The sequence below is a fragment of the Pan troglodytes genome, chromosome 1, assembly GCF_028858775.2.
Source record: "Pan troglodytes isolate AG18354 chromosome 1, NHGRI_mPanTro3-v2.0_pri, whole genome shotgun sequence".
NCBI lineage: Eukaryota > Metazoa > Chordata > Mammalia > Primates > Hominidae > Pan > Pan troglodytes.
In genome coordinates this window covers 12,761,939-12,774,028 of record NC_072398.2, presented here as the reverse complement: position 1 = coordinate 12,774,028, position 12,090 = coordinate 12,761,939, and the positions used below count along the sequence as shown (strand labels likewise).

General features: G+C 49.6%; 1 protein-coding gene across 5 annotated transcripts in view; it reads left to right on the top strand.

Moving 5' to 3' along the window:
* The window catches only part of EDARADD (EDAR associated death domain), a 137,560-nt gene that overhangs the window by 44,262 nt on the left and 81,208 nt on the right, over positions 1-12,090 (top strand). The window contains exon 1 of one of the 5 annotated variants that reach the window (XM_016941438.4): positions 586-891. The exons of the other annotated variants lie outside the window; for them this stretch is intronic. Coding sequence (XP_016796927.1) covers positions 861-891 — 31 coding nt within the window. The 5' untranslated portion in view covers positions 586-860. Of the gene's footprint in view, positions 1-585; positions 892-12,090 lie in introns of those variants that run through there. 5 annotated transcript variants of the gene reach the window in all.

The window sequence follows — 12,090 nt, the reverse complement described above, 5'->3', positions numbered from 1 at the left end:
TGATGGATGATAGCTTTAGTTAAAATGTAGCAATCTTAAATATATTCTTCATAACCAATTCCAACGTGTTCTCACTTAAGTAATGGGTATAAAACCCCACTTAAACGTAATATTTTAAATATTTGAAGCCATCTTTTCTGAGAGAACCCGAAGCTGTTTTTTCTAGAGAAGCTGTTCTGCAGCACTCACCCTGGAGGTCATGTAGTAACTAATGCCAAAGGAAAATCAAAATAGAAAGTACCAGCGTGTGCCATCATGCAGCGGCAGAGCCTGCTTAAAGATCAGGAAATTTGTCTAAATATCAGATCGCCGGCGGGCATCTCAGCCCAGGCCTGTGTAAGGGGAGTTCTGGTGTCTCAGCTGAGGGCGTGAGTAGGGAGCCAGGAAAGCGACCCGCGACTGCAGCCGTTTCTTAAGGCCAGTCCTTCGCTCGCAGTCTGTCCCGGGCGGCAGTCGTGTCAGCCCCCCGCTAGGACCCGCCCAGGGGGGACGTGGGTACCGGGCAGGACGCGCGCTCTGGGCGCTGGGGACGCCCGGGACACTCGGGGCCCCGCCTTGCGTCCCAGCCCCGGGTCGCGGCACCCCGGCTCCCGCCCCGCGCCTCTGGAGGGAGGTACCGAGGGACGCGCAGCGAAGGGGCTTTGCTAATTGCCAAAGCAGGAAGTGAGCTCGTGGAAGAAGCGAAGGAGGAGAAGAAGAAGGGAGGGGAAGGCGGAGGAGGGCAGGGGCGCGCAGAGCCACGGTTTGCTCCAGGCGCGTCGGAACCGCAGGACTTTTCATCCCCGTGGTCCCACGGTCCTCCCGCGCCCCGGAGGCCTGCCAGTCCCGCTCGGACGCTCGTTTGCCCCTAACCCGCCCCCATGGCTTCACCGGACGACCCTCTGCGCGCAGGTAAAGGGACACAGCGCCGCGCCCGCTCCTGGAGCGGGCACCGCGGGGCGGGAGCTCGGGAGGCGCTCGCAGCAGCCGCAGGGCTATCGAGGCCGGGCCTCGGCGACCCCCGAGGGAGGCCCGGGAACTACCCCCGACCCAGGCGCCAGACCCGGAGTCGCACGGGGCTCCCAGTCCAGCCCCGCGAGCGGCTGCTGACCGCCCCTCCCGCGCTCGCCAGGGCCCCTGCCCCGCGTCACCCACCGCGCGCCTTCCCCCTGCCCATGCCGCAGCCCCCGTGGCTTTTGTTCTGGACTCGGGATGCCAGGTTGAGACACGTCCTGCAAACCTCTGGCAGAAATGGGCGCAAGGGGGTGGATTTCGTTTTCGCCTCCCGGGCTTTTTCTTTCTCTCCGCTCACATGCCTTCTCATTACTCCTCTTCCTCTCTCCCATTGCACTTTGATGAAATGGTTTTGTCTGTCTAAACATTGGCCCTCGGAGCTATTTCATCAGGTAGTATCCGCAGAATCGAGAGGCGGATCCCACCTGTGGGATCCCATCTGTGATTAGAATGGCCTCTAGTTCTGTCTTTATTTTAAAATATTGTGTGTTGGTACCCGAGGTCGGAGTGGAGATTTTTCTCTATTCTCTCACGTGAATCTAAAATCCGTCCCAGACCTCGCTTTCCTGGAGTTCTCTCTCTCCGCTGTCCTATAACCTAGACGGTGACCTCCGTGGGTGTTTCTTGAACACACGAATGAATGATCTATCCCTCAGAGTACACTGGGGCTTTACTTGGTTTTGTTGAGGTTGGAAACACTGAAGAGAGTTACACAGAACCTGATATAACCGTTTAGATAAACGCGTTTCCTATTTCATTTCTTGAGCTTGGGCAGGGGCCGAGTTTGAATGTTCCATCCTTAAATTGTGGCTTCAGCAGTCAAAAGGAGACAGTGTGTCTGCAGGTGGTCAGAAGACTACACCCAACAACTAAGTTGGCATTGTGATGGCTGGGTTTGGGGGCGTTTCTTGGAAACTTCAAAGAAAGATCTACCTTTTTTTTTTTTAAGTGGGGATTGGTAAACATTTTATCAATTGGATGCGGAAAATAAATACATTGTCTAGATATTCTTCCCCATCCCCATACCTATTGTTTGAAAAAACAGAAGGGGAAACAAAGGGAGAAACCCTCCTACTGCCCCATCCCACTCCACTCCTACCCTAGCATCCACCTCCTTTTCTGAGAACTGAATTGACAAGGTGCCAAGGGGTGTTTTAGGCTGGATTTTACTACTAGTGGCCTCAGATCTCATTAAATGATGATTGCAGGGGTGGGGGGTGGGGGAATTCAAAAAGATCTTGAGAGAGGTACACTGCATGGAGATAAAATGTAAAATCTACTTGGGCTCCCCTAAATCGACAGTACCAGGCAAGATGGGGGCTGGGAAACAGCTCAGCAGTGACCACAGTGTATAAAAAGCTCAGTGGCTGGGTGCAGTGGCTCAGGCCTGTAATGCCAGCACTTTGGGAGGCTGAGGCAAGAGGATTGCTTCAGGCCAGGAGTTTGAGATCAGCCTTGGCAACATAGTGAGACCCTGACTCTACAAAAAATAGAAAAATTAGCCAAATGTGGCAGTGCATACCTATAGTCCCAGCTACTCGGGAGGCTGAGGCAGGAGGATTGCTTGAGTCCAGGAGGTCGAGGCTGCAGTAAGCCACTGCACTCCAGCCTGGGTGACAGAGCAAAAACCTGTATCTGAAAATAAATAAATAAATAAATAAAAAGCTACAGGTTCCAGATTTCCCAAGATGGTGTTCTTAGTCTGCCCAGCCCAGCCAGAATGGATGTGCACAACCTGGAACAAATGGGCAACATGGAACAAAGGGATTTCGAAATCCCAGAACATGTGGAGGAGTGAGAGGACAGAGGATACGATGATAAGAGGGCGTCATGTGGAAAGAATCTGTCCCTTTGACTTCAAGAGGTAGAACCCAAACCTGTCGGTGAAAACTTTAGAGAGAGATGGATTTGGGCTTCCTACAAAGAGAAAGGAGGCCTCCTAAGGGTGAGGGCTCCCCACCAGTTGGCAGAGGATGCTGAAGAACATACTTGACCATCTGAAAGACGATCCAAATGTCCATTCCCGCTCTGGGACTCTATTCTGTCTATAAAATGAGCGCTCCTCCATTTAAACACAGGGGCACACACACACCCCAATTTCCCCTTCTTAACATATTGTTTCGTTTCTGCAACCCACAGGAGACACCCCCTTACTTCTATTTCTGTAATGAAACCATAGATGGTGCCCATATCTTGAGCTCGCTTTACCCCAGACCAAGTGACCATACTCTCTCGCCTGATTTCCCACACTCTTCTCCCGTCTGGTGTTCTCACACCATTCCAACGTAGGTTTTCACACCCACTCTTGCCTTCTGGTAACCTATTCTGCAAAAGGTTGCCAGGGCCATCTTTTATTTTATTTTTATTATTATTATTTTTCAAGATGGAGTCTCACTCTGTCACCCAGGCTGGAGTGCAGTGGCGTGATCCCCACTCACTGCAACCTCCGCCTCCAGGGTTCAAGAGATTCTCCTGTCTCAGCCTCCCAAGTAACTGGTATTACAGGTGCACACTACCACACCTGGCTAATTTTTTGTATTTTTAGGCTGGTCTCGAACTCCTGACCTCAAGTGATCCACCCACCTCGGCCTCCCAGAGTGCTGGGATTACTGGTGTGAACCACTGTGCCCAGCCAGTCGTCTTTTAAAAACAAATCGGATTCTGCCATTTGTCTGTGCTGGCTTTGAATCCGGTGCTGGCTTTCCAACACACATCCTCAGTCCTTGAGGCTTACACACTCTGTGCAATCAATCCCTACCTATTCCTTCACTTGCCTCACCTGACACCTAGCTTGACCCCTGCTCTCTGCACGCAGCCGTGCTGCCTCCTTTCATTTCCTTGAAGCCTCTTGCACCCTCGTGCCTCCTGGCCTTTGCAAACTTTGTTCCTGCGGCCTGGAAGGCCCCCTGCATTCCAGCCCTCACCCCATCCTCCACCCACCCGTTTCCTTCTACTTAACCTCCAGATTTCAGCTCATAGGTCACCGGGATCCAGCCCGATGTTATACATGCTCAGCAAACCCTGTACCTTTCCTTTCTGGCACCTGTCACAATTTCTAGCTGTGATTATTTGGCCACCATGCCTATTTCCAGTAGGAAATAAACTCGTGGACAGAGGTCATGTCCGTGTGGTAGCTCTCCCTAACACTCAGCATAGTACTCCGCACATAGTAAGCCCTGGGCAAATACCGCCTCAGTGAATGAAGGAAGGTTATAAAATTTAACCACAGGCCCTTTAAAGAGTTGGGGGGAAAAAAAAGCTCTTCCCATATTGGCGTTTTAGGAACTTACTCATCGAGTTAGCCGTATTAACTAAGTTTTCTTTGTAAAGTTAAAGTAAGATGTTTGTATACCCACGTGCATATAACAAAAGTATGTATATGATTATAGTATATTATGAGTTAATTGTATTTATTTATTTATTAATTTTTTTGAGACAGAGTCTCACTCTGTTGCCCAGGCTGGAGTGCAATGATGCGATCTTGGCTCACTGTGACCTCCACCTCCTGGGTTCAAGCAATTCTCCTGCCTTAGCCTCCCAAGTAACTCGGATTACAGGGGTGTGCCACCACACCTGGCTAATTTTTGTATTTCTTTTTTAGTAGAGACGGGGTTTCACCATGTTGGCCAGGCTGGCCTGGAACCCCTGACCTCAAGTGACCTGACTGCTTCAGCTTCCCAAAGTGCTGGGATTACAGGCGTGAGCCACCACGCCCTGGCCACACCCTGGCCATGAGTTAATTTTAAGTGACTTTTTACATTGAGAAAATTCACAAGACTGTCACAGTCACATGGAAGGAAAACAATGATGGTGGTTATAGTGTAGCTATCACCCTGTGTCTCTCCCACTGAGAAACAGTCTCACAATGGAGGAGCCAGATTTGTCTGTCAAATGTTTGTAAAATCTGTTTGTTCATGATTGTTCATACAGATAGATTTTACAGACAGAAACAAACAACCGGGTTTTGAAGGTCTGGGTCAAAGGTGGCACAATTCCTTGCTTCGTTACAGTAAGGCAAGTGCCGATGGCCACAGAGCATTGCAAAAGAGCACATTCTCCCTTTGTTCTGAGACTCCACACCGCAGGGCTGTTTCCTGGGGGAACCCTGGGCCTGGGCCACCAACTCAGGACAGCCCCAGTGGTGGCATTCACCTCCCACTGCCCCTCCTGTGGGCTTCAATGGGTCCAAGGTGGCAACCTACCCTCCTGTGGCATTGGGGGCAGTACCCAGGACTAAAGGATAAACCACTTCCTGGAGCACTCATATGTGCAAAGCTGGACCAGCCAATTCTTTCTGCAGATACACCAAAGAGAGGGATGGCAATCTGTGGTTTTCCCTTCTCTGCTCCTTCTGCCCTTTCTCTTTCTCCTCCACGTGGGTTTTCCCAATGCTCACTTCATTTCTCTTCCTTTCTTACAACGCCTCTGCTTTGTGAGTTTCCTTCTCTCTACCCAAGCATTTTCCCTGAGCTTTATCTCTTTGTTTGCTGTCTTCCCTCATCCTCCCCTGCCCTCTTCAGTTTGATCCCCCATCAGTAGCCTGGCTGACACACTTAATGCTCGGCTGCCCTCCAGAGAAGTTGCTGTAGGGATGTACTTCTGTGATCCTTGCACCTTTCCCAGCTTGTTCAGCCCCTGCTGCGGGGTCTGAGGTTGACAGAGTAGCCGAGGTCAGGGTGGGGTGCTGAAAAGACAGAGGAAGCTCAATGAAACAGTGTCAGCACCACCACGCAGCAGCACCCCTGCAGCTCTGAGAGCTTCTGGAATCCTGAATATGTCTCAGGACTCCAGAAAAACTTCCTTTTGTTTTTTCTGTCTCGCTCTGCACTCAGGCTGGAGTGCAGTGACACGATCTTGGCTCATTGCAACTTCCATCTCCTGGGCTCAAGCAGTCCTCCCACCTCAGCCTCCTGAGTAGCTGGGGCCACAGGCTTGTACCACCACACCCGGCTATTTTTTTTTTTTTTTGTATTTTTAGTAGAGATGGGGTCTCGCCATATTGCCCAAGTAATCTCCTGAGCTCAAGCAATCTGCCCTCCTTGGCCTCCCAAAGTGCTGGGATTATAGGAGTGAGTCACCACACCCCACCTCCAAGCCTTTTTTATATCCAATAATGACAATAGCAGTCAAAAGAAAAGTTATGGGCCGGGAGCGGTGGCTCACGCCTATAATCCCCAGCACTTTAGGAGGCCGAGGGAGGTGGATCACCTGAGGTCAGGAGTTCAAGAACCAGGCTGGCCAACATGGCGAAACCCCATGTCTAATAAAAATACAAAAATTAGCTGGGCACCTGTGATCTCAGCTATATGGGAGGCTGAGGTGGGAGAATCACTTGAACCCAGGAGGCAGAGGTTGCAGTGAGCTGAGATCACACTGCTGCACTACAGCCTGGGCGACAGAACAAGACTGTCTCAAATAAAAAAAAAAAGCTATGGTACAAAACAACACACAAATAACAAATGAGAAAGAAATTAATCCTGCAATCACACATTCAAATAATTGCCTGTAATTCTTCACTAGAAAGCACAGTGACTGCACTTTTCTGGCTCAGGGTGCTTGGGAAGGCCAGGAAGTCCTGACATACTTCCTTGTTTTCTCTGAAAGGACATCTTTAGAGATGTTTGAACTTCCTTTGAGAAACCGTCTAGGAAGCATTCACCGCGATCTGATGTCAGAATGCGGCAGTGCAGTCCTCGGCCGCCCCACCAGTGTCTGTTTCGGGTTATGTGCTGAGGATTCTTTCTGGAGAGGCTGTTGCATACAGTACGTGTTTCCCAGCATTCCTGAAGAGGCTCTGATTTGGTAGATGATGGGATTTGAGTCTTTGAGTTGAAGAAGAGTAGATGAGATTTAGGATTTAGAGTGGATGCTGGAATGATTAACGCTTTTGGGGATGTCGGGAGGAGGCAAATAGATTCTGCATGTGGAAAGGATGGGCAGGGGGCAGAGTGTGAACTGTTACGGGTTGAATTGTGCCCCTCTAAAAAGATATGTTGAAGTTGGAATTCCTAGTACCTCAGAATGTAACTTTCTTCGGAAACAGAGTCTTTCCAGAGGTAACCAATTCAAAATGAAATCATCAGAGTGGGCTCTAAACCAATATGATTGGTGCCCATATAAAAAGGGGAAATGGGACACACAGACACTCACGTTCTCAAGAGAGTCTGTCGGGTGGTCAGCGTATGAACCACTTCTATTTTATTTTGAGACCAAGTTTCGCTCTTGTTGCCCAGGCTGGAGTGCAGTGGTGCTGTCTCGGCTCACTGCAACCTCCGCCTCCCGGGTTCAAGCGATTCTCCTGCTTCAGCTTCCTGAGTAGCTGAGATTACAGGCATCCATCACCGTGCCCAGTTAATTTTTTTATTTTTAATAGAGACGGGGTTTTCCCATATTGGTCAGGCTGGTCTCAAACTCCTGACCTCAGGTGATCTGCCCGCCTCGGCCTCCCAAAATACTGGGATTACAGATGTGAGCCACTGTGCCCAGCCCACTTCTATTTTAAATTTTATTTTATTGGCCAGGCGTGGTGGCTTGTGCCTGTAATCCCAGCACTTTGGGAAGCCAAGGTGGGTTCAGGAGTTTGAAACCAGCCTGGGTAACATAGTGAGACCCCCATCTCTACAAAAATAAAAATAAATTAGCCAGATGTGACAGCACATGTCTTTAGTCCTAGCTACTCAAGAGGAGGTGGAAGGATTGCTTGAGCCCAGGAGGTGGAGGCTGCAGTGAGCTGTGATTAAGCCACTGCACTCCAGCCTGGGTGAGAGAGTGAAACCCTGTCTCAAAATTTTTATTTTATTTTTTATTATTTTAAATAAGTAGAAATGAGGTCTCACTATGTTGCCCAGGCTGTTCTCAAACATCCTGAACTCAAGCAATCCTCCCACCTTGGCTTCCCAAAGTGCTGGGACTACAGATGTCAGCCACCACACCTGGCCATGAGGCACTTCTAGAACCTGATTATACTGGAAAACAGGCAGATTATGAAGCCAGAAAGTCCCAGATACAAGTTCTGGCTTTTCCACTTACCTCTTACCCTGTGATCTTGGGTACTCAATGTGTGAAAAAGGGGATGCCTAATGCCTTCCTCAGGGTTACTGGAAGGCTTAGCTGAGACTGTGTGTAAGCCCTGCCATGCAGAGCAGACGCTAGGGAAGCTTTCAAACTTTTCAAACTTGTCTTTTCTTTTCTTTTTTTTTGAGACAGAGTCTTGCTCTGTTTACCAGGCTGGAGTGCAGTGTTGAGATCTTGGCTCACCGAAATCTCCGCCTCCTGGGTTCAAGTGATTCTCCTGCCTCAGTGTCCCCAGTAGCTGGGATTACAAGCATGTGCCACCACGCCTGGCTAATTTTTGTATTTTTAGTAGAGATGGGGTTTCACCATGTTGGCCAGGCTGGTCTCGAACTTCTGACTTCAAGTGATCCACCCGCCTTGGCCTCCCAAAGTTCTGGGATTACGGGCGTGAGCCACCTTTTCGAACTTTTCAAAGTGAGAGCTTTGAAAGCTTTTTTCTTTTCTTTTTTCTTTTTTTGAGAAGGAGTCTCGCTCTGTCACCCAGGCTGGAGTGCAGTGGCGCGATCTCGACTCACTGCAACCTCCGCCTTCCGGGCTCACACCATTCTCCTGCCTCAGCCTCCTGAGTAGCTGGGACTACAGGCGCCCGCCACCATGCTCGGCTAATTTTTTGTATTTTTAGTAGAGACGGGGTTTCACCATGTTAGCCAGGATGGTCTCGATCTCCTGACCTCGTGATCCGCCTGCCTCGGCCTCCCAAAATGCTGGGATTACAGGTGTGAGCCACTGCGCCCAGCCTAGAGCTTTGAAAGTTTAATTGTGAACTTTCAGCTTGGAGGTGCCCTTTGACCCATATGGATACTACTACTCACCACTCATGGACTTTTAAAGCAGGAAGGGGATGCAGAGGTGCTCTGTTCACCTCCTGAGATTTAAGTTAGGGATTTAGGACCCACAGAAAGAAAATGAGGGTGCAGCCCGCCCTGCCTGCTCTCACCCGCAGCCTCTGTGAGCCAGGCCAGGTGCCCTCGCCAGCCCTGATGCATCAGTTCACCAGGTTTCTCTCATGCCTTTTGAGGAACTTTCCAGAATATGCTTGAGGGAGTTACACCTCATTCTCACTGCCGGCAGAGATATCCCCATCAGTCAGTTACCAGCTAATTTGAGGTGATCTGAGCCTTGTGCAGAGTCACCGACCTGGGGGAACCCAGGCAGCTTTGGCAGAAAAGCACAGCCTGGCATAAGATGGCAGCCATGAGCAGAGGACAGATCCCGCACCGGCCCTGGCGAAACCACTGGCCTTGTCTCCGCTGGGCTCACGTGGCCCCGCTTCTCCTCTGCTCCTCTGCGTGTCCTATCAGATATCAGAGCCTTGCCTGAAGGCTCAGCCTGCTGTTAGGCGGGGGCTGGGAAAAACAAACATTTTAAAGCTTCTAGATAAACGATTTGATTTTACACTTAATAGTATTGTAAACATGCAACTCCAAGGCCCTAAGAAAGACCTTAGGGCAACTTTCCACTTCTGAATCAGTCTCAAATAACCAGGATCTGGTCTCCTCCAAATAACTTCCCTGGTACACACTCACATCTGGACCTGTGAGAACAAAAGGAGTCTGCCAGGATCTAAAATAAAGGCCAGGGAGAAGGTGCAGTATCAGATACAGTGCATGGGCGCCACCGTGGGCCTGGGTCAATGAGTGTATTTGGCAGTAACATGTATGTAAGAACTTAATCCACAGCTTGATATAAGGCAAAGGCTGATAAAGTCAGAACCGCAATCAGAAAAATCATAAAAGACCTGACTAGCCTGGGCAATATAGCGAGACCCCGTCTCTACAAAAAACAGAAACAAAATCCCCCATACATTAGCTGGGCATGGTGACGCATGCCTGTGGTCCCAGCTACTTGGGAGGCTGAGGTGGGAGGATCGCTTGTGCTTGGGAGGTTGAGGCTGCAGTAAGCGGTGATCACATCGCAGCACTCCAGCCTGGGTGACACTGTGAGACGCCGTCTCAAAAAAAATGTCTGGCGCGGTGGCTCACACCTGTAATCCCAGCACTTTGGGAGGCTGAGGTGGGTGGATCATCTGAAGTCAGGAGTTTGAGACCATCCTGGTCCAACATGGGGAAACCCCATCTCTACTAAAAATGCAAAAACAAATCGGGCATAGTGGTGGGCACCTGTAATCCCAGCTACTCAGGAGGCTGAGGCAGGAGAATCGCTTGAACTCAGGAGGCGGAGATTGGAGTGAGCCGAGATCACGCCACTGCACTCCAGCCTGGGCGACAGAGTGAGACTCCATCTCAAAAAAAAATTAAGTAATTAATTTTTTAAAAAAGACCTGAAAATGCCTCTAATACCTGTTCTAAAAGTAGTGCCTTTCCCAGTTCCCCTCTCACTTCATTGATTTGCTTCAGAAAACAAAAAAACCTAAATTCTCTGTGTCTTTCTCATCTTAAGTTCCATTTATTCTGAGATGTCAGACCGAAGCAAGAGACTTTGTGCCTATAAGCCTGTGATGTCTTCTGTCTCTATCTTTTTGGCCTCATAACCCTCCAACACAAGCCCTGGGATCTCACAGAACTCGGTCAGAGTCTGAGGCGTGTTGATTGAAATTCACCCACCCAGGTGGTTCCCAAATCCAGAATAATGGTAGTAAGCTGAGTGTGAGATCCGGAGACCTGGGACTCCTCATGGTGCAGAGGAAGAGCCCGAGGCTTAGAAAGCTTACATGACTTCTCCAAGGTCACACCTCTAGGCTTGTCCAAGGCCACAGCTCTAGACTTGTTTAAGGCCAGACTGCTAGCTCTTAGTGATGTGCCACTGAGGACCGGTCCTTCCTTGCTTTTAACTGTCCTGTGTGTGTCCTTAATGATGCTTTTTTTGTGGCTCTGCCTTTCCCAGTGATCTACTGCATTTTCCTCTCCTTCCTTCCTTCCTTTCTTTCTTCCTTTCTTTCTTTCTTTCTTTCTTTCTTTCCTTTTTTTTTCTGCTCATTCTAATTTTCCTGTAGGAAACAGGATTAACTTGTCCTGGACACAGCGGGCATTGTTTGCAGAGAATGGTGTCAGAGCATTTAAAAGCCCCCAGCCTCACCCCACCCCTGGCTCCACACTCCAAACCCATTTACCTGAAATTTCACTGTGTTGATGCTATTAACAAGCCACACTCCTGGCAGGATGGCATTTTTAAGCCGTATCCTCCAGGTACCCTGTAGTGAAGATGAAATATGTGAGACTAGGCTGTGATAGGAGGAGGGAGAAGGGACTTCGGGCTATTTTGTGGTGGCTTCTACCACCCCCTCCCCAGCTAGGAACCAGCGTGTGAGAAGGATGGGAAGGAAAAACTGGAAAACCGAATGCACGTGTGTCCGGCTGTAAGGACTCATCTGAAGCATCGTCATATGTCACTTAACAACAGGGATACACTGTGAGACATGCATCACTACATGGTTTCGTAGTTGGTGAGCGTCACAGAGTTCACTTACACAAACCTAGATGGTGTAACCTACAACACTCCTGGGCTGTTTGGTACAGCCCATTGCTCCAGGGCTACACACCTGCACAGCATGGGACCACCCTGAATACAGCAGGCGGCTGTAACACAGTGCTATTTGTGTGTCTAAACATATCTCAACATGGAAAAGGTATGGTGAGAAGATGGTGGTCTAATCTTTATGGGACCACCATCATATACATGGTCTGTCCTGTGACTGTACATTAATGTGTCATGTTCTCTCTCTTCTCTATGGCTGTGCTATTCCCTCTGCCTAGAATGCTTTTCCCTCGCTACCGTGTCAACGCATCCTTCCAGACTCAGCCCTCAGGCCCTCTGCAGGCTCTTCTCCCACCCCTCCTCTCTCCGGGAGCTCCCCAGGCTGCGAGTGCTGGGTCTGGGTGTCCCCTGGTTGTCCTGCACTGCCACTGCCTTAGCACTAAGGTCTCTGTATCATTACTTGTTGCTTGGGCAGTAAGAGTTCTGCCATCTCAGGGAGGCGTTAGCAACACAATTTGTTTTTCATTTTCTTTCTATCCATTTAAATCCAAATCTGAGTGTGTATTGCACTGGACTGGCAGGAAATTC